This window comes from Phoenix dactylifera, chromosome 13 (genome assembly GCF_051530095.1).
Source record: "Phoenix dactylifera cultivar Ajwa chromosome 13, Ajwa_hap1_PhDact_Kaust_v1.1, whole genome shotgun sequence".
Classification (NCBI taxonomy): Eukaryota; Viridiplantae; Streptophyta; class Magnoliopsida; order Arecales; family Arecaceae; genus Phoenix; species Phoenix dactylifera.
In genome coordinates, this window is record NC_143202.1 from 22,589,493 (window position 1) to 22,612,130 (window position 22,638).

The window sequence follows — 22,638 nt, forward strand, 5'->3', positions numbered from 1 at the left end:
AGAATCGAACAACTTATTGAGTTCTCTAGTTCATGCTAATTGTCTATTGGTCCTATATGCTTGTTATCCCATTGCTGACAGTAGATCTTCAAGAATCTGAAGGGAGCTCTACAAGTTTTCTTCAATTGTCCTCTCAAATTTTCATGGATGATTCATGATGGTACAAAGATTGATATTTGAAATGATCCATGAACTTTTAATAGTCCAACTATGATCAACATTGACACTCCAACAAATCTCAAAGTTGCTGATCTTCTTAATGCTTATAGCTTGTTACTCAATATTTTGTAAGGATTTACAAAATAGATCCTGTTGTGGGATGGGGTTCCCAGTTTAGTCCCACATCGGCTAATCAGCGGAAAGGTCTGTGCCTTATAATGAGGAGGTGCAAACCTTTCCTCCAGAGGGCCCTTTTGTGGGGCAAAACCGTGAAGGGGGGGCGGCAGCCGCTGGGCCGGTTCACCCGATCCCTGAAGCGGGCCCTGATGGGGACAAAACCGTGCGGGGGGGCAGCAGCCGCTGGGCCGGTTCACCCGATCCCTGGAGCGGGCCCTGATGGGGACAAAACCGTGCGGGGGGCAGCAGCCGCTGGGCCGGTTCACCCGATCCCCAAAGCGGAAAATACCTCTGGAAGGGACGCGGATGCTTTCCCTGCTCGGCCGGTGTGCGGGCTGGTGTCGGGGTGCAAATCCCGCATCAGATGGCGCTAGAGGAAGGGACCCGGCCACGCACAGACCTTCCCGCTGGGGGGGCTGTGTTGTGGGATGGGGTTCCCAGTTTAGTCCCACATCGGCTAATCAACGGAAAGGTCTGTGCCTTATAATGAGGAGGTGCAAACCTTTCCTCCAGAGGGCCCTTTTGTGGGGCAAAACCGTGAGGGGGGGGCGGCAGCCGCTGGGCCGGTTCACCCGATCCCTGGAGCGGGCCCTGATGGGGACAAAACCGTGCGGGGGGGCGGCAGCCGCTGGGCCGGTTCACCCGATCCCCAAAGCGGACAATACCTCTGGAAGGGACGCGGATGCTTTTCCTGCTCGGCCGGTGTGCGGGCTGGTGTCGGGGTGCAAATCCCGCATCAGATCCCGTTCGAGGCAATACTTGTCTTCAATATTGAGGACGAGTTGGGCAATGTGATGGAAGTGGTATTAAAGTTAAAACAGTTTCTTTACATAAGCCATTCCCCATTTATGTTGAGGTTGCTTAGGCTTAGAAACTAATGTACATCCAAAGTATAACAACCGAGGACCTCATCCAAAATGGCTATCCGGAAGGGATTATTTGGATTTCTTAATCATGTATAAGTACCTAAAATCTATCCAGCAAATAACCGATATGAGACTTAATTTAAGCCTTGACGCCTTCGTCAGACTAAGAGTTCAAATCTAATCACAAGCACCAGGATTGGCCTATAGTCAGCTCTAATGAATCCGTGCTGCAGTATCTCCTAGTTCACATAGGTTACGAATTGGGTCCGCTCTGATGTAGTGATACATTAGAAACTTTCTACTTCCTTAGAGAAATGCATCTTTCGGTCTTCTTCTTCTCTTGCCATAGCATCTCAAAGTTATGATGAGGTGAATCCAATGGTCAATTATTCATTATACCAAGATTCGTCGTACCGGTACCGGACTCTATATCGGTGCCGCACTAGATAGGCGTACCGAGTATCAGTATGGCATAGTAAGCAGTACGTCAAGCGTACCGATACTAACATACTGGTACCGATATCTATCGGTACTAATATGGTATATTTAGCATATACCATATATTATACCATCAAGTAGTATTGGGAAAGCAATCTTTCTACAAAATTATGAGGCCTTGCCGTAAAATCTTTCTACTCCCTCTTGAGAGTGAGTGAGAGAGAGAGAGAGAGAGATTGCGGCCGACCTCTTTTCGTAAGAGCCGGACGCAAAGTACACTACTCAAGGCCCAAACTCTCCGCAAACTTCCTACGCTTCCTCCCTTTCCCTCTCCCACGCCAATCTCCCACTCCTAAGGGAGAGAAAAGGTCGCACCTTTCCAACCCCAAAACCCTCCCCAATCCCTCCTCACTCTCTCTCCCTCCTTCGATCTTGAAACCCATCCTTAATCCCAAGAAATGGTCTCTCTTCCCCTTCTCCCCTTGTCTAAACCCCATCTAAAACCCAACTAGAAATTCCTTGCCCCCTGTCCCTGAAACCCAAATTTTCCTTTTGTCTTGATCTCTTTTTCTTCCCTTTCCTAAGATTCTGTCGGTATCTACTAGCCCTTGTTCTGGAGTGATCTGAGACATGGGTATTGGTTTTCTGGAAGTCCATTTTGATACCAAATTTCTCATCTTGGTCCGATGTCTCTACTCACTCTAGACCAATACCTCTCCCAGTCCGTCCTCCCTTGCTTCCGGAGTCGAGAGGACGACGGCGACGAGGAGGAGCAGGGAAGAAGGAAGAGCATGTACTTGTCTGACAAGCCTCGATCGGTTGATTACTACAAAGAAGACGGCCGCGGCATGATGATCCAGGTCGCTGGCAATGGCGGCCTGCCGCCGCCTCAGCAGCAGCCGCAGCAGCAGATGATTTTGGCCGACAGCAGCGGGGAGGACCACGAGGTGAAGGCGCCCAAGAAGCGGGCTGAGACCTGGGTCCAGGAGGAGACGCGGAGCCTTATAAGCCTCCGGCGGGAGATGGATGCGCTGTTCAATACCTCCAAGTCGAACAAGCACTTGTGGGAGCAGATCTCGGCGAAGATGAGGGACAAGGGATTCGACCGGTCGCCGACCATGTGCACGGACAAGTGGCGAAACCTGCTGAAGGAATTCAAGAAGGCGAAGCACCAAGCCAAGGGGAGCGGGGCCGCGAAGATGTCGTACTATAAGGAGCTTGATGAGATGCTCAAGGAGAGGAGCAAGAACGCAGCTTATAAGAGCCCCCCGGCCTCCAAGGTTGATTCTTACCTGCAGTTTTCCGATAAAGGTATTATTCATTTGATCCTCTTTCGAGTTATTAAATTTGGATTCTGATTTGATGGAAAGTTTTTGTTGATTGATCGACGGATGAAAAGAGGTCTTTTGACATTTTGCATTGATTGTCATTTTGGCCATTTGGAGACATGGTCCTCCCTTGCCCAGGAATTAATGCATGGGCTTGAGAGTAGGATATGAGGGTGATTCTGCTTGAATCCATTTCCTGACTTTGCAAACAATTGTGGATCGCATGCATGTTTCACAAACTGTTTACTCTTTCATGGGATGTTTATGTTACAAAATACTTTCTTTAGCAAAATCTGGACATTTTAGTGTATCTATCACCATGTCTGTAGTATGCTGGCAGTGTATTCCCTAAGACACCAAAGCCAGTTTCGTGCATGTACCTTGCTTTTTCATGACTCCATATAATATCTCCCTTGAAACATGTATGCGAATACTTCTGAGACTAAAATCTTTTGGACAGCCTGGAGACCCCAAATTTTACTTATTATATGCCTAGGTTTTCCTACCTGCGTTTTGATTCAAAATAGAATTCTAATTACTCAAGTCTTACACTGTAACTGCCTACAGAGAGTTGTAACTCAAATAAGTTTAACTCCATAATTTTTTTGGAAAATAAAAATAATAATTGTATTCCTTCAACAAATATGAATTCTTTTCAGTGGTGATGAGTTTTTGGCCTCTGTGGGTTGTATCTATTTTCTTTTCCATGGACCTTCCGTATTTTTCCTCATAGATTTTGATGTACTATGACATAGAAATCATCAAAGTGATATCAAAACCCATGCTACATCATTCTGCGCTGCTTCTAGCACCAGCTTATCTAATTTGCTTGATGAGCAGTAATTTGATTTAACTTTAGGTACCTTCATCCACAATACTACTATATCATAAATTTGCATTATTGGAATGCTCTTTCTTGCTTGGAAAATTCATGGATCTCCCGCTCTAATACAATTACCCTTTCTGAGAGTGTTCTAAAACATTAGAGCAGGAGTGAAGTGTAGGGTGACTATAGACCATAGGATAAGGCCTTTGCTTGATCATTTTTTGGGAGAGTGCTCTTTGTTTATTTCTGTACAGTGGATCATTGACCTAGGCTTTGGGGTTTTGTTGCCAAGCATTAGAAGTGAACGGTGGAGAGAGCTCTTCCTCATAAAGTATTCGATGAATTGTCTAAACTTGAAGTGTTGATATATGAATATGTGGACTCTAAATTTTGCTGAATGGAGCATGACATAAGATTCAATGTGAAAAGTAAGCTAACAGAACTCATGGGTTTATGACTATATCATTTTCCTAACAAATTTATCAAAAAAAATTGAAGTCTATAGGATATTTCTTGACCTGTGAATTGTTGCCACTATGAGCATTTGGGTTCTATTTTCAGATTAAGCTTACCAATTTGTTGTCTTTAGACTATGGTGTTGCACAAAATGATTGATCTTTGCTCCAGCAAAATTAGATGGTAATGTTACTGTTTTTTGTTCCTGTCTTTCACCTCTTTTGAGATGTTAATAAATTGTAATAGGCTGCATGTTTGTTGTTTCATCGTTTGCATTTAATCAAGTTAGCTGCATGACTACATCCAATCAACCACACCCTCTATGTACTGGCAGTTACTTCTTGTGACTGCTTGATTATTTATTTGATTATTTAATTATTTATTTATTTCTTCTGTTTTTGTAGGTCTCGATGATGCTAACATTTCATATGGGTCTGTGGAAGGTATTCGACTGTAACTTTAGAATTCATGATAATTCCCTCTTTACATGGTTAATTAGTTGGTTTTGCATATACATAATCAATTTTTGATTGTTTTCCTTTTGTGTAGTTTAGTTTTCACAGTACTTTTGTGAATGTTATTCTTCAGGGTTGGTTTAATTTCTGCTTTCTCGGCCACATGTCATTGCACACAACAGATTACTTATGTAGCTCGTAATCATATGGTTGAGATTTTTGAGAGGCTCTAGATGGCAACCGATTGTAATTTAAACAAAACTTTGGAAGATATCATGAAAATATACAAGGGGAAACTAGAAGTAACATATTACTGAAAAAAAAATTCTCAACTATAGGTATAATTGAGATAAAATAAGACATGTTTTCCCCCCAAAACTTGAAAAAGGAGCCAATGTTTTTTTCCTGTCGTAGTAATATCAGTGAAAATCTTCCGATGAATATTACTGTAGTATGTTGGTACTAGTAATTGGTGGTATGATTGGGAAAACCTAGTCTTTAAAACAGTTCGTGTACTTTTCGAATAAATCATAGATTGGTAAGGTGTTGAATATAGTAAAGGGACTGTCGGCTATCCAATTTATGCCAATTAGCACATTCTAGCTGCTCTATGCTGAGTAACATGCCCATAAAGTAGGATATTTCCTTCAGTTGGGATGAAGTTGGAGGCAAGTTACATAATGTTTGTAAAAACTTGAGCATACTCACCTATGTCATACTTGCTTGTCTCTTAGTGCCTTATAATGGGAGTGAATCCAAAGTCTAAATACTGTGCTTTAATGGTTAGCATATGGCATGTGCTCTAGTGCTAATTACTAGTAGGGGCATAAAACTAGAATTCTTGCATAGTCTTGTATGTTGAAGTAACTATTTTTCTATAACCATTATTAAACCTAAGTTAGAAAATAGGAGAGGACAGATTAGAGGAGCAATGGTTATCATGGAACCAAGTTGGAAGAGTAATAGGCATACTATGTAGGGTGTAAATGAGCCAACTCAAGCTCGGTTTGATACTGTAAATGGTCAGCTTGAGCTTGGCTCAAGTTTGAGTTCAGTTGGGAATACACAGATCATGCTTGGCTTGTTTCATGTTGAGCCGGCTAAATAGAGCTCGATTCAACTTGATAATTGGAATGGGTTTGATTGGAGGAAGAGTAGGAGATGGATGGAGAGATCCAAATTGGGAGCCAAAGGGGAGGGGGAGAGGAGGGAGAGGGAGTTAGTTGATGTTGTAGTTGCTTGAAGAGAGCCATGGAAGCCATGAGAACTCAAGGGATGGCATCGAGCAAAATGGGAGTTCCAAGGATAATGCCGTTGAGCCTTTAAGAGACAACTCAAAGAGGAAGAGAGAAAGAGAAAGAAGGAGGCAGAAGGAGATAGAGAATTGGAGACAGGAAATAGAGGGATGGGATGGTGTTTGAAAGAGTGAGAGGCTGAAGAGATGTTGGGCTTGACCTCTTTTATTTCAGCCCATTTATCCAATGATCCTAAATCATCAAATCTATGATCTAATGGCTACAATGCTTCACCTTCAACTCAAAAATGCAATTGTTAGACTTAAGATCTAATGGCTTAGGCATATCTTGATTCTACATAAATATTTGTAATACTTAATTTTAACTATAGCATATCAATTAATTCTTATTAATTAAAACTAAAAGTAATATTTATGTATTTATGTTTTGACCTATATCGAGCTGTCCACAATTGAAGCAAGCCTTGTTTGTGTTCAATTTATTTATCTTTTGAACTAAAAGATTTCAATTCATGCTCAACTCATTTACTATTTGAATGAATCAATATCTAGCTCAATTTCGAGCCAAACATGAGCTACTTGCACGTAGTCTGTTCTTTTGAGAACCTTACAATGTGGTGAGGATGGCCAAGTCTAAGGAGCTATGGAGCAATAATATCTCAAAGTGAGCTACTTGACAACGCTATTGCTTAGGGCAACTGGAGTTGTTACTGCAGAAAAGTTGCAACTTGATGAGTTGAAGGGCCTAGTGGAGAACTGCCATTGTCTTGAAATGGTCTATTCACAATGCTTTGAACTAGATATTTGCTTGTGATGAGTTTGCTTCATGCTCCTCAACTTTCACATTGGTTTGAACTAAATCTAAGTTTGGTACTCTTCTGCAAGCTATGATGACTTAAGACTAAGATTAGGCTATAATAGTGGGCTATATCATGTGTTATGATGCTAGGGTTTTTGGCACTGATGAGGAAAAAGGATCAAACTTTGTAGTTGAGATGTTATGATGAGCTTAAAATTCAGTAATACCAAAGTTTATTTTAATATATTGGCAGGTCAATAATAACCATCTTACCCACCTCAAAGGGGATCTAAGTAGACTACAAACATGTATTCATGAATTACATCATACCTTCTGAAGAGGTGAAGAAACTGACAACATAAATAGGGTTCTTGGCTCAACTACATGGTTAGAGCTCAAGAAAGAGTTGGAGATGCAACACCTTCCTCAGAATAAGGAAATTCTATTTAGGAGTCTTGAAGCTGGACAAGTTCTTGTTGAAAAATATGTTGATACGTTCATCCTCTCATGCTTATCATCAGGTGGATGTCAATGGTGGTCAAGCTCATCTTCTTCTTGCTTGGGCTCTGACAGTAAGTGGAACAAGTGCTTCAGTTGCGGGGGATTCAAATACTGGTTCAAAAGATGCAACAACTTAAGTTGTTGTAGGACTCAAAGTTGAACTTTAGACATGAGATTGAATTTAAGTTTCGGAATCTTCTACCCAAGGTAATACACCTGCTTTAGAATCTTCCAAATTTTGAAGCAGCACCCGCTTCCTAAGCGCTTCCTTTCTAAAAATGTTTTCTAAAGTATTTGCTTCCCAACACGCGCACCCGCATCTGATGCCGCACTTGCTCCTACTTCTGGAACTAAGACATGGAAATGCATGCAAGGTTGAGGGCAATATTTGTACTAGGAGTCATCACAAAAAGGGCAACGGATATGACTAAGGCAAGGACTTTTAAGATCAAGGTCTCACAGAAGACCACATCTTTTCAATCGATACATGTATTGTAAGGCTACAAGTGCTCTCAAGAAAATAAAAAGGAAAAGGAGTATAATAAGTATGGCATAATGCTAGGAGCTTTAATAGTTTTGGTGAGATTAAGATCATAAAGGCTCTTACAAGAACTTAGGATGCACTCTATCAGGACATGTTTTGAGACATGGTTGGATGCATGAGTGACAAACAATTGTGTTGATGAAGGTCAAAATGTTTGGCCTTGTTCTTTGGATTAGAACAAGATGAAGGTAGTTAGCTTACGGTCTAGTAGGTTGAGGGCATTAAAGAAGTAGTCCATGTGCATGTCAAATCATAGAAGAGGAACTTGGCGATTATGGTTTCATAGATGAATATAAGGTTATCCTTTTTATTGATTTCTCCTGGGAGGCCAAGCTTATCATGTTTCTTTTATTTGGAATGCCATGCATTATGAACGAAGACATGCCATGTATGGTTCCTAATGTCAGAAGATTAGTTAAGGGGAAATTTAAGGCTTTATTATTGACCTAAAGGTTGACAATTTTATGACTGGTTGGGTTGAAGGCAAGTGAGAATAATACGCAACAATAATTGCTATTTGGTTATGCTTTGGATGGTTGAAGAGCAGGAGACATTGAACCTTGGTCTAAGTGCATGCAATAAATGGTCAGTATGTAGAGACCTGAATTTGAAAGAACAGGGTTAACACAAGAGACTCCATCATGCAAGAAGGCATGCACACAATAAAGGTGTTCATGCGACTGGATGGAAGGAGATTGATACCTAGAGGGGGATTTCTCAGTTGGAAGAGGAGCAAGAGTCTATGCAATCCCCAAAAAAATTAAGATTGTTTACTGTGCTATAAAAATCATTTGGATATGAGAGGATGTTACAATTACAAAGGAGGTCTTAGGTTGCCCAGTAAAGTTATTGTATATCTGTATAGTGGAGAAGTACTTTAAAATTTATTGCAGAACTTCTAGGTTTTTTGCGATTGCTAGATATTTGCCACTTGGCTAAATCTCAATCACTTTGAATATGAAACAATTCTATACAAATCGAGGTTCGTCGAACCGGTACCAAGACATGTATCGGTCAGTGACCGGTACAGTTCAGTACCGGTTCGAACCGGACGGAATTGTCCGGTTCTGGCCAATTCTAGCCGATTCCGGTCGGTTGGGCCACATCCAATCAAGTTGTGAACCCTAAGGGGTCGGAACCGTTTCATAGAATATTACATCGACTGTTCTTTTTCATGTGATCTATAACTAGATTTTATTTTAATTGGATATAATTGGGATACTTTAGTGGACTAGATATATGGATGGAAATGTCGTTCGAGCCAGAGGCACGTCGGGTTGGACCGACATGGATTTGGCTTGTGGGTGCAGACATTTGTAGATTTGGCCCGAGCTCGAGACTAAGAGTTAAAGCTCGAAACAATTTGAGGCTGGTTGGATAGGTCCTTGGCCTGGTCCAAGCCTAGCATGAAGCCTAAATAATATTTAATTAATTTATAAAATTATATTTTACTTTATTTGATATGTTTAGATCTTGATCATCTATTTGAAATGGATGGATGGGATTGAATATCCTAAAACAGAACCCTAATTTCCTTTTATCCACTCGTGCTCTCCCTTTCTACTACTCCGGATCCCCTACTCCACCCCTCCATCTATTACTTCCCTTCTACTCCTTCGAACTCTCCCACTGGCGGGGCCACCAACTCTCCTTTTCTCTCTTCCACCGCCCCTTCTCTCCCTCCTTTTCTCTCTCCTTTTTTGCTCCTCCACCTCCCTTTCTATTACTCCGCCTACCCTTCTACTCCGCCTTCGTCAATTTGTCCCACCAGGGGGGCACCACCTTTCTATTCTTCTCCTCCGCTGACCATCGAAGGGCTCTAGCCTACCTTCGTTGGCTGAGAGAGAGATACAGAGAGGGTGGCAGCAGATGGAAAAAAGGAAGCGGGTTTGATTTGGACCCAACATTTTTGAGCTAGTTGGCTTGATTGAGGTTGGGCCCTGTTTGGACTTAGGGCAGGGCTCATGTTCAAGTCAAAATCAGGCTTGGGTCAAAGCTTATAGAGATTTTGCAGACTTAGGCTTGACTAGAAGCCCCCAACAATTTTTCAGGCCAGGCTCGAGCAAGAGGGTAGTCTGATTGACCTTGCTTGATTCTAGCCCTAACTAGATACTTAAATTCAGCATTGAATATGGTCATATGGATGTGATGCCACCTGTACCTCTGCTGCATTCTCGCTTGTACCACTATTAGTGGATGTGATGCCACTTCCACGGTTCCACCTCGGCCGCATTCTTACTTGTACCATATTGCGCTACCATTTTTGCATATGATTGCATGGGCACAAGCACAGTAATCAGATTTTAAAAGTGCTATAGAGCAAATGTGAGAAGAAATAGAAGTCAAAAATTGAGAGTGTGTATGTGTGTGCGTGCGTGTATGTTTTAATGCTATTAATTTATTTGTTAAATTACTGATGATAAATATCAAATATAAAATAATACATATTTCCTAACTTGTGACTATTTTTCTGTGTTTTTCGTTTTGTTTAATAGGTTATGAAACTACTAGTTATGTATACGATTGGACTTAATAAAGACCTATATGATGTTGACACATTTACACCCATAAATATGCTCTAACGCATACTTTGATTATATGTTGTATTTGTGGATGTGATGCCACCTCTACCTCCGTTGCATTCTTACTTGTGCCATATTGCACTACCATTCTTGCATATGATTGCATGGGCACGAGCACAATAATCAGATTTTAAAAGAGCTATAGAGCAAATGTGAGAAGAAATAGAACTCAAGAATTGAGAGTGTGTATGTGTGCATGCGTGTGTGTGTTTTAATCCTATTAACTTATTTGTTAAATTACTAATGATAAATATCAAATATAAAATAATACGTATTTTCTAACTTGTGATAATTGTTCTATATTTTTAGTTTTGTTTACTAGGTTATGAAACTACTAGTTATGTATATGATTGGACTTAATAAGGACCTTTTACACCCACAAATGTGTTCTAACGCATACTTTGATTATATTTTGCACTCATCACTACACAAATGATAATCTTCCTTTCATATATCAACAAAACTTATGGCTTTTTCTAATTATCCTCTTAGTTACCCATTTAAAATATCGATTTGCCTAGCTTTTATCGAGTGTTCAAGGCATTTTCGCATGGAGAGTTAATCAATCACTATCTGCCTAACCATTCTTGTTTTAGTTAGCAAACTTAAACTATATTTAATATCTCATAATTTTGTGAGTCTGGATCTTTTCTACGATCCTAAACTTTTGATCACCCCTTGATAATCAAGTTGTTTGACCTAGGAATTTTGATTAAATGGGTTGAGCATTGCCACCCCTTACATACGTACATGCATGTATACGTACATACATGTATATATGTCTATATATGTATATATGTATATGTATATACATATACATATGCATATACATGCATACATACATATATGGGTGGCAAATGGATTGGGCTGGACCATGTATGCGTCGGGCAAGATGTAAGATAGGTTAAAATCTGTCAACCCTAACCCAACTTGCTTATTAAACATGTTATAAATCCAGATTCGAACCTGACCATTTTATTCAACAAGTAACCTAACTACAACAGGTTGAATTAAGTTAAACGGGTTAAGCATTGCCACCCCAATGTTTTATGAAGATCTAGCTATATGTTAGATGTGATGGGGTTACATATATACATAGACTATGCTTTTCTTTGAGAAGAGGTGGTATATTATCCGAATAAATGGCAGAGTCAAAATGAGCTCCAAGAGATTAGATATAATTTTGTCCTGAAACATGGCACTGCCATGTATAGTTGTGTGAAGGTAGATACAAAATTTTTATGTAGATCTAGTTATATGTTAGATGTATTGGGGTTGCATTTCAAGAAAATTGTGTTAAGAAGAGTTACATAACAATAAACCCTGAAACTATTGTACAATAAGTGGTTGGAACCTTGATTAAGTCAATCTATTTTTTAGTACTGGCTCTTTAATAATATTTCTGGTCATTTATGGTTCTCATTTGCACGCATAAAATATGCATTTTTGCCTCATATGCATTTGATATGCCTTTGGCCTGTTCATCTCATGAATATGAAGGCCATAGTTTCTTATGATCTTTGCTTCATAAGTTTTACATGGGTAAACTTGTGAACTTTGTATATTGCTCTTGCTGGGAAATAAATATGTTCAACCATACAAATCCATATTTAACCTTCTGAATCTGTTAAGAGAACTATTTTTGTGAATATCAGGGAATGGTAGGTCAACACTCAATGTGGACAGGCGTTTGGATCATGAGAGAAATCCTCTTGCCATAACAGCAGCTGATGAAGTGGCAACTAATGGTGTTCCCCCTTGGAGTTGGAGAGACACCCCTGCTAATGGTAGCGCACCTTTAGTTGCAGTCTAGATAAATTATTGCATTGTGTTGTTTATTGGTTCTTATGTGCCTCAGAAGCATGAAAATTTTCTTGGTTTCTGGGAAAATGAATCTTCTAAGACCAGATGCAAGTTTCAGGAGATGTTTAAGCTTTATGCCAAAAGTGATATTCCAAAGTGGATATCACTATCTGTTGTTGATACAATATCTTCTGCCTATCTTGATATAACTTAATAAAATAGCACAGGTAGATGTACTGGCAGTTTTGCAAAAGTAATGCTTTCCTTCCATTGGTTTTGACTACTTTTTTTTGGTAGGTGGTGATAATCGTACCTCATATGGTGGAAGGGTTATTTCAATCAAGTGGGGAGACTACACTAGAAAGATAGGTATTGATGGCAGCACAGAGGCAATAAAGGATGCAATCAAATCAGCATTTGGAATAAGGACTAAAAGGGCATTTTGGCTGGAGGATGAAGATGAGGTGGTTCGCAGCCTTGATAGGGACATGCCGCTGGGAACCTATACTCTTCATCTTGACGATGGTAATGATAAAATGTTTACATCTTTTTTGACGGTCTGCTATAAATTCCTTTAAGATTTTGTGTAATGGTTATCCAAATTTAACAGTTAAACATATTTTTCTATGTGTTTCAGAAAATTCATTTTTTATCTCCCTACAAATATTTGAATATTGCTTTCAGAATAGTTCAAGGGTGTTTGTAGATGGCACTATTATCTTTTCAGCATTTAATTTGCAATATTGGGTATAAGAGGCATATAATATTATTTCGTTATATGATTAGCATTGGGCAGATAGGGTGTAAAATCACTTTGAGATGCATCATTGATGCATGCCAACATGGCCTATGGGAAGATTTTCCAAGATGAGAGTAGAACCCACAATTTTACATGAATTATAAATCTAATACTTCTAATTATAGGTTTATCAATAACTTTGTAGGAGAAATTTTAGGATTTTATGGAGACTAACTGAAATGGTACAACCATGCATAAGAGAATAGGAGGTATCGGGAAAGATTTATGGAATTTTTTTTTAAAAAAAATAATTATGTGGTCCTTGATAATAAGAAGGGCAGAAGAGGACGCATAAAGTGAGCATGAATTTTAGGGTTTGGCATTGTGATGCCCATGAAACAAAAAAAATTAAACTTAAATAATAAGCATAAGAAATTTAGGAGTCTCGGTTGTTTTCTAGTCCCTTGAATGGAATATGTTGTTCAACATATATTGCTACATTGGCTGGAGGAAGTGGATGAGGAGAAAGGAAGGTTGATAAAAATCTTATTAGGTCAATCATGACCTTTTTATTAGTTTTTGTTTTCTACCTTCATATGCCCTCGCCCCCAACCCCAATAAGCCCAACTTTACAACTTTGCTCACGCCTCTACCATTTTGTATGAGGAAAAACTTCATGGCAAATCTCAGCATTTCCTTTATATTATTTCTTATTAAGTTCCTTAATAGTTAATAGTCTTCTCCTTGTTTCACTTTTTCATAGGGTGAAAATTGCATGAATTACGTACTGATGGGAAATAGTTACTATGGGAAACTTTTGCAACCAACTTCAAGATTTATCATGATGGGTGAACTAGCTAGGTGAACATGGAGCATTATTGATCCACCAAAAAAGAAAAAGAAAAATCAGGTCTTGATATCTAAACCATGCCAATCTACAAAACCTCCTGAAATGGCCTTTACAGGCTTTGAATTCTAATTGTTATATTACTAACGCTTGAAACATGCAAATGCATATAATGTTTTGATTAGTTTGTCCATGGTGGAAATTATGTACCCAAACCTATTAGATTTCTCTATTGTTGGTCATTACTAAATGAGGGTTTATTGTTATTGTTGATCAAATGCAGGCCACATGAATATCAATTTTAGGCAGGCTTTAAGAGAGAGAAAAAAAATATCAAAAAAGTGAGTGCATTTAGACACTGAAACAAATACTGAGGAGAAAATTTGTAGAAGAGTGTACCCTGACCCCTTGACAGTCATGGGATTGGAAAGTAAAGGGTTATGTTGAAATCTGCACTGAATAATAATGTAAATTTATCATATGGACTAGGAAAATAAGCAAACTGGTTTTTGGAAAAAATAAAAACAAAGCAGCATTCTAAGGATACTGACATGAAAATCGGATTCTGGCACATAGATAGGCATTTGACTTAGCCAGAAGAAAAAGAAAAGAAGATACAGGTACATGTAGGAAAGTAAATAAATTATATGTTTATTTTTAAGATATCATATAAAAGAAAGCTTTAGAAGATATTATTTTTTAAGATCATTAGTATATATATTTCTTATCCAAAATTTCCTGCAGTCAAGGGTATGAAAAAACTAACATTTCACAAAGTTATTTTCATTTCTTCATTCGTGGTCAATCTCTTAAAGAACAAAAGTTTACCTCTAGCATCATTATGGTGGGTCAAATTCATTGTTGGAAAACCCCCTGCTCTAACCATCATTAAAGCTGAAATCAGTGAATTTGATAAGTTTATTAGTTATGAGGTGTTCTTGATTCCAATACATATCCGACAAAATCGCCAAGCTGAATGTGAGTGTCCATGCAACACAAGTAAATGCATTTTCTTCTAATAAAGTTTAAATAAATAAAAGAGATCATCTCCTTTTAGTCACACCTATGACATGTAGGTCAAACTAGAAATTATTATTTATGGATATAATTACATTACATATATTAATATTTTCTACGAACATGCACACAAGCAGGTGCATTATATTATCAGATAGCAGGTCATACCATCTCTTCCTCTCCTTGCTAAAGTTGGTAAGTTTTATAAGAAAAAAGGCACCTACCTTATTGAAGTATATGACTGCAGTCATTTTTGGTACTCCCATAAGTAGTAAATAATATATATTATTTAAATACATTAACATAAAGGACACCATTTCCTTGAGAAAAGAATAGTCATTTTGTCAAACATGGAAAACTATGGATACTTATTATTTTCTGAAACTAATCACTCCATATATTCTCTTCATTATTTTCAAGATCATGATATTTAAATTGCTTTCATATATTCCCCTATTTTTTATTTTATATCGATAAGTTTTTATGTATATTTTTTGTTCTGAGAAGCTTTGCACAAGCCTATATGCTCGTGATATGTGCCCGTATGTGTGTGCATGCATATATACACGGAATCTCTAATGTTCCAAAAACACAGTTATTTGTCATGACATGGACCTGAGTGCATGGCAGGTCATGAAGTTCGTCCATGATATTCAATAGCTTGGGCAGTCCTAAACTTTTATCAAAAGGAGTCATTTGTTGTATTACTACAAAATTGTTCATTTAAATATCACTTGAAAAATGAGTAATACACCTCAGAAAGTCTGAATTTTATTTTCTAGACATTTAAGTTGGTAACACAAGCAAGCAATTTGTAAGCATATTTTGTTGGCTCGAGATCGGCTTAGTAGAAGTTCACTCAAATAGTAAAGGATTTGAGCTTGATACTTACATTTGTTGTGTTTGATTAATCAAGGTCAAAATTCTATGAATAAAAAAACAAAATATATAATTTACTATCTATTTTATTTAACAAATAATATATAAAGAAGAATGTATTTAAGCTGTTAGTGTGACATATAATGGTGGAATTAGCTCAAAGCATGTGTATGTATGTATGTATGTATGTACATGTAAAGCCTAAGCGGGCCTTAGGTTCTCACAAATCACTTAAATAAGCTGTTCAACTCGATTTTGGCTTGACCTGCACCGAGCTGAAGCTTGGATTGCAAGCTGAGCTTAAGCATGTTCTGCTTACTCAATCTCAGCTCATTTATGCCTTTCTAGGTATTTGAGCTATTATAGATCATGATGAATGGTGTGGATCATCGATTTGGACATCCCATCGTGCATGTTGGCTAGAGGGCGTACCTGAGTTAATTATGCTTTTTGGGCTTAAAAGCTTTTAGGAGTGTTTGCACATGATATTGTGAGAGTTACATTAATATCACAAGATATTTACTTACCCAGCACTGAATTTCCTTCATTTCCTTCCACTTCTCTAGATGTCCTCTCTCCTTGGTCCTTCCTCATTCTCCTCCCATAGTACTCCTCTCCATTTATTACCCTACACCAAAGCCCAAACCTTATCAATGCAATTTAGCAGGTAGGTCATCCATATGGAGAATCTAAAATGTTGATCATGATCTGAACATTTAATGCCTAAAAAGACGATAAGCATTTGTTTTGGAGGTATCTTGTTGAATAATAGCATGGTCATAACATTGATGGCGACAACTTAGAATTTGTTTTTTAAATTGCATTGTTGATCCTGTAATCCAAGAATTCAATATCTTTGATCTTGATCTCCTAAAGTAAAAATGGAAGCAAATAGTCATATCTAGCCCTTTAAGAAGTTCCTTTTATAGCTTTGTGGCTTCCAGATATATGTAAGAAATCTACAAATCATTGGATTTTTGATTTCAGAGTATCTTATCTGTTATAGATCATGATCAATTGTATGGATGGATTCTCAATGTGAATGGCACATCATGTGGCTTGAACTAATGAGATGCACACTCAATTCCTGCTGCTAGAAATAATCTAGGGCAGCTCTTTTTACAAACATAATCAGATCTGTCAGTTTTTTATTCGAGTTCATCTACATCTACAATGATTAGCATGAAATATAGAAATTTGATTGAGAACCCACTTTAAATCTTGCACCTGCTACTAGTCCCTTCCCTCCGTCCTCCCTTTGTTGATGTAACTGCTAATCATCTTCACTCCATATTCATTGTGTACCCTACTTAAACTGTACGAGTGACAAGCTGTATTAACCTTATCACTTAATCTCTTGTTAATCACTGACCAGTACTCAATTCATCTACTCTATTCCCACCTTCTCTCAGCCACACTATTCTTGGGTTAGTGCTGAGCTTGTGATTGACTTCCTCTTAGCTATTTCCATCTACTGCTAGCTTTTATTTATTCTCATCGCTTACTTCATGCCTTTGTCCCTTGTACCTAATTTTGATTGCTTACAGTGGAAGAAAGTGGTGAAGTGATCAGTGAAGTGATTAGATGGCTGAGTATCATGGTTGATAAAGGTGGTGGGGGAGGACTGAGGGGCAGACTTCCAAGGATTACGATGAAGATGTTAAGGACTTCCACACTCAGGTAATAAATAGATGTGGGCAGATTTGGAGGGGACATGAATGGAAGGGCAAGATGATGAAAGTTGCATGGCAGAGGGTTTGAACTCAAATCATCTAGTTCGACGAACATACTCATAGTTCCACCTGTTCAACAGATGACATGAGGGTATTATTGCTGCTTACCAATTTGTTTCTACTTCTGTTTTAAGTAACCAGCTGCGTGGAACAAGCAAAACATACACACGTGTGGGCGGGCGCGTTTGTGTTCATGGGCATGTGCATGCATGCACGTATGCTTGCATTTATAATTCTATACAATCAAAGGTGTTAGCTGCAGTGGTATTATGAATGTGTAGGGGCACCCTGGTTTTCTTACCAATGCATTAAATGCCACAAATGCAATGCATTTATCTCTGCAAGGTCAATTGAGAAATGGCAATGCGCCCTCATCTATTCAAATTCATGTCAGTACAATAGTGTCAAAATGGTTATTTTTGGGCAGTATCTTTACTCATGTATCCTGCAGTCATGATCACCTGGAGATGCTTGCATCTTATTAATGCAGAGCTGTCAGTCAGCTGCACGTTCTCAAACTTGCTTTTGGCTATTTAATGCAATGGCAAAGGTACATTTGTCCAAATTATGGGGATGATTGCATGTGAAAGTTTCAATACGGAGCATTTTGTCTGGATGACTTTGTAAACTCTTCTATGTTTTTTACATCTATGTTTTTTACATGGTCTTTTGAAAAATTACTGTTTCTCCGATTAATTTCTTCATATTCAAATTTTTGGAACGACAATTTATCTTGTTTCAACATAAATTGGTAGTTTTCTGATGTTTATATCCTGTTTTTTCTGATTGATTCAGGGATAACAATAAAAATTTGCATATATGATGAGACCGACCGCATACCAGTTCGAACTGAGGAAAAGACAATCTACACTCAAGAGGATTTCCGTGATTTCCTTAATCGCAATGGCTGGACTGGCCTAAGAGAGTTAAGTGGCTTTAGAGTCCTTGATACCATGGATGACCTTCATCCTGGAGCTGTGTATCAGGGTATCAGACTACTGGGTGATTAGGAAGCACCAAAAATATATTATGAACTCGAAGGACTAAACTATATACTTCAGCGATTCACAAAATGTTCATGCTGTTTGGCCAGTATGGGGTTGTGCACTGGATTATGGAGAATAGCTCTGAAGCTGTGTATCTGGGTATCAGACTACTTGGTATATGAGGGAGCGCCAAAAATATGACGACTCAAAGCACCAGACAACTATATACTTCAGGGATCGACAAAATGTTCATGCTGTGTGACCATTATGGGGTTGCACTAACTTACTGAGAATATCTAAGTAGGAGTTTTAAATCAAACATCCTTCAAGTTCCTAGTGAAGCAACACCATCATTATCCATTCTTGTACACCATCGGATTAAAAATGTAGACTAGAAAATTTCTGTTGCAGTTTGATGTCCGATGAACCATTTCCACATCTGAGATGATGTAGCTGGACTCTGTTATTAACCTTGTTGATAAATCTACACGAAATGATTTTCGCTGAAAAGGTTTCAAACATGTCTGGACAGCTGCTGTTTTAGTGGGTGTGCAGTTGGTAATTACACTTCTCCATTTTGTCAGTTAAAAGGTTAAGTTGACCTTTTCACTCATGCAGCTGCTTAATATATCTTGCCATGTCCTTTATCTGTCCAAGGTGCTGTACCAGTCAGGTCAGGTCAATGAGAAGCAAGTTCACCTTTTTCCTTGTTTTAACCAATGACAGGTCTGAGATGGGTCTGAATCATGAGGAACTGGGCGGTTTTGCTCAATTCAGACAAGTTCCGGGCTCGCCCCGAACCAAAATTAGAACCGTTCTTGTTCCACATTGCTTCAGTTTGGTATCACCTCGGTTCGATATCACCCCATCCTGGTGGTTTGGATGATCAAAATGGATCTGCCTTTGCTGCTTTAGATCAAGAAGAAGAAATGGGAATAGATTTTATGAATGTAGAAGACCTGAAAGAGAATCAATTGTTTGGGTGAGGGGTATCTGGACTCCTGAAGAAGAAATGGGAATAGATTTTATGAATGTAGAAGACCTGAAAGAGACTGATGCACCCAATGTATTACATGATCCTACTTTTCTTGCCTTGAATAAAGAATGAGCAACCAACAACGGTTGGCTCAGCTATCAGGTGGTGGCAGATAACCATTGTATAATGAGCTATGCAGATACACACAACTAGTTCACAATCTTGAACATTCTTATGGGTCATGAAATTCAAGAATCATGAGATACAACTAGTTCGCAATCTTGATCATGTTGTCTTCCTAATATGCCACATATGCCTGCATCACCTTAACAAATTCACCAAAATTATGATCGAGGCACTTACGGTCGGTCCGTGCCTGATCTAAACCCAGGAGCTGAAATGCTTCTCATTGATGTATATAATTAGTTAACTAAGAATCCATGATAACCTCCAAATTATTGATCAGTAAGAGCAGGATATGTGACGAAACGCCATTCTTTTCCTTCTGCGACACTCAAATAAGTCAGAACTGTTATTTTGAGTGTTAATGGAGGTTTGGATCCACCTTGGCAAACTAGTTTGGATCTAACAATCATTTTGTATCTATCTTTTTAAAAGTTCATCAAATGCAGTATATGTTCGGAGTATTCATATATCTGAGTAATGAAGTTTTTTTTTCAATCATTAACCTAGCTATGTAATTTCAGTCCATGACATTTAAGTTTAAATTTAACAAGACACCATCTTCACATTTCAGCACAAAATGCTACGCCTTCAACAATGGAAAACGTATGCAACAATCCTATGCCTCAATGTGAATGAACGATTCACACAGCAACATCTAAAACAAAGCTTCTACTTCTCGTCCCAGTCATCGTTCTTGTACGAAACCAATGTATCCACTTTATGTATCTGCATTAACCAAAGAAATTAATTAAAAGTAATGATCACACAATCAGATCACATCTAGCACAAAGACCATCTTTAAAATTTCAGAGGCAAGTAAAAATCCTACCTTGGTATCAAAAGAATGCAACTTCACCATTTGGGGATTCTGGATCAGCTTGGCATCACTCTCAATCCAAGCGAACGGGATGGCGACATCTTTATCGGTGTAGGCTAACACATCAAATACACCTAAATGAAGGGCACAATCAGGACTAACCAGGATCAAAATGCATACTTAGACATAGAAAAGGTAAGAAGTTAACAAATTATAATTTTTGACAAAATCTGATTGCATTTAATTAAAATATAAATCTCAAAAGAGATATACAATGTCCAAAAAGCATGTAAGGTAAAAATAAGAAATAATAATTACAGGGTTCATCGAGACACGGCAAATAAGTAATGCAGGAGGCAATCTGACGCATGATCGCTTGAATCTCCCTCATTATTTCTTTGTCACTCTTTTCCCTGCTCACCCTGAAATAGATCATTGCAAGCCAAATAATCAGTAGGATGTAAATTTATAAAAGATAGAAATTTCACGTGTCGAATGGATCAGAGAAGGTAGGGTTCCCCTACAAATAATTCGTGCTAAAATTGATCATTGTTCCTATACAATTCGAACTATTTGTGGAGTATTAGGCATAAAAATTTTGGACAGAGAGAGAGAGAGAAAGAGAACTCCATTTTGTGCTCTTTATTTTGCTCAAAAGGAACATAGGCTTCATATGGAGAGGAAAAAAATTACCCCTTTTCAACAACCTCGGCATCAGTCTCTATGTTGAAATTCCATCTCTCAAGAACCTCCGAGGTGGCCATACTCATGATTACAAGTACAATCCTCTGTAGTTTCCCAGCTTCCAACCATTCTTCTCAATTAAAAAGAAAAAATTCATCAATATCAGATTGAATACCCCAAAAGAAGAAACAAAAGAAGGCAAATCTCATAGTCTAAAGAAGAGAGAACATCGAATCTTTTTTTTTAAAAAAAAAGAAGAAGAGGAAAGAACCTACCTGATAATTGGGAAGTTAGGCTACCAATAAACGATTTCACACTTTCATCCTGAGTCAATAGCATCGACAGGCCATATTTCTTCACCTTGGTGAAACTTTCCTCTGGGTAGACACCTCGATTGTAAAGAATGCTGCATTAAATCTCTCTCCCAGGTCAAGAAAAGTGTCTTCAAGGTCCAATATAAAAGAAAACCCATGGAAACCAATCCAAGAAAAGCAAAAAAGATCAAAACTTTCTTTCGGTATTTCAGTTTCTTACCTATTTGCTGCATAACCTGGGGATAAAGACCCAAGAACAAGCATAAATCAGTAAAAGTTCCAAGAAATGAGAGATAAATTGCAAGATATGAAAGGAAATGGAGAAGAAGAAAAGGGGGGCATGGGCGACGGAAGTACCAAAGAACTCGCTGACGATGGCTGCGGAGCCCCGGAGAGTGATGATGTCCTTCGAGGCGGTTCTTGAAGCCATCCTGCTCTTCCTTTCTTATCTGAACGAGAGAAGATTAGACGGCGTCGTCGTTTCCTCGGTATCGATAGCAGATGAGAAAGAAATAGAGATACTGGGGAAAGAGAAGAGAAAGGAAAGAGAATAGAGAGGGATCTGAAGGGAAAGAAACAAAGGATGGAAATAAATGGGAAGCGTGGCGTGGTAACGGCTAGTTTCTTTCTCCCCCCGGGTGGAGGCTCCACAACGGTTCCATCGCTTTTTTAAATTTTCTCCTCCTAACGGTAAAATGGGACTCGCTCGCATTAAATCCCTGGTGATACTTCTGCCGTCTGATGGATCTGGGTTTGGCAAAACCGGTCCGGTTCGTTTCAAGCTGGTTCGGGTTTAAACGGGTCGGAATCCTGGAGCATTCCTTGCCCATTCCAAAAGCCGCTCCCCGTCAAGTGATGATCATACCCCCCCATCTCACGTGGCCGAGCCCATGGCGACGTGGCGTACCGCACGCGCCTCCACGTCACAAGAACCCTTGGGCCCGTCAAAAACTTGTGGCAGATCTACCAATAGGGTAAAGCCACGTGGCAGATCGACCAATAGGGTAATGCCATGTGGTGGGTACTGGTTGAGCGAATACTCGCACGAGAGAATAGAATATGGAGTAAGCTTCCTATTTTTGCATATTTCTCTTAATGTTAATTTAAAAAAAAACAAAAATCGGAAACTCCTACTAATTGAGTCATCAATCATATAATTAAAAAATAAAATAAAAAAGAAATTGCACTTGGTATTTTTTTCTTTCCTGATTCTGGAATATACTTTTTGTCGGTACGCACTATGTGGTCAGATAATACACACCAAACAAATT

At 38.7% G+C, this 22,638-nt stretch overlaps 2 protein-coding genes across 3 annotated transcripts; one reads left to right on the top strand and one right to left on the bottom strand.

The window, feature by feature from the left end:
• The first annotated feature begins 1,861 nt into the window (after nucleotides 1–1,861).
• LOC103723309 (trihelix transcription factor GT-4) lies at nucleotides 1,862–18,900 on the top strand. Of its 2 annotated transcripts, XR_015972578.1 has the most exons (6): nucleotides 1,862–2,951; nucleotides 4,655–4,693; nucleotides 12,042–12,173; nucleotides 12,487–12,714; nucleotides 13,692–17,954; nucleotides 18,200–18,400. XR_015972578.1 is itself a non-coding variant. In XM_008814192.5 (5 exons), exons 1-5 carry the CDS (start codon nucleotides 2,327–2,329, stop codon nucleotides 18,412–18,414), a joined length of 1,239 nt encoding a protein of 412 aa, XP_008812414.1. In that variant the 5' UTR covers nucleotides 1,862–2,326; the 3' UTR covers nucleotides 18,415–18,900. The 2 variants fall into 2 exon arrangements, 1 of the variants encoding a protein (XP_008812414.1); XM_008814192.5 differs by lacking the exon at nucleotides 13,692–17,954 and having other exon boundaries at nucleotides 18,200–18,900.
• A 1,084-nt stretch (nucleotides 18,901–19,984) lies between these two features.
• On the bottom strand, nucleotides 19,985–21,976 carry MAD2 (DNA-binding HORMA family protein). The gene is made up of 7 exons (XM_008814191.4): nucleotides 21,725–21,976; nucleotides 21,588–21,603; nucleotides 21,329–21,459; nucleotides 21,063–21,183; nucleotides 20,688–20,791; nucleotides 20,382–20,503; nucleotides 19,985–20,278 (listed from the first exon to the last, which is right to left on the bottom strand). The coding sequence occupies exons 1-7, from the start codon at nucleotides 21,795–21,797 to the stop codon at nucleotides 20,222–20,224; spliced, it is 624 nt and encodes a 207-aa protein (XP_008812413.1). The 5' UTR covers nucleotides 21,798–21,976; the 3' UTR covers nucleotides 19,985–20,221.
• Nucleotides 21,977–22,638: the final 662 nt, after the last annotated feature.

Bases quoted from the DNA above. Each gene is read 5' to 3' on its own strand.
- LOC103723309 (XM_008814192.5), top strand. From the start codon at position 2,327: ATGTCTCTACTCACTCTAGACCAATACCTCTCCCAGTCCGTCCTCCCT. The intron at 2,952-4,654 runs GTATTATTCATT...CTGTTTTTGTAG, and splicing joins CCTGCAGTTTTCCGATAAAG to GTCTCGATGATGCTAACATT. The intron at 12,174-12,486 runs GTAGCGCACCTT...TTTTTTTGGTAG, and splicing joins GAGAGACACCCCTGCTAATG to GTGGTGATAATCGTACCTCA.
- MAD2 (XM_008814191.4), bottom strand. From the start codon at position 21,797: ATGGCTTCAAGAACCGCCTCGAAGGACATCATCACTCTCCGGGGCTCC. The intron at 20,504-20,687 runs GTAATTATTATT...CCCTTCATTTAG, and splicing joins GCCGTGTCTCGATGAACCCT to GTGTATTTGATGTGTTAGCC. The intron at 20,279-20,381 runs GTAGGATTTTTA...TGGTTAATGCAG, and splicing joins TGCATTCTTTTGATACCAAG to ATACATAAAGTGGATACATT.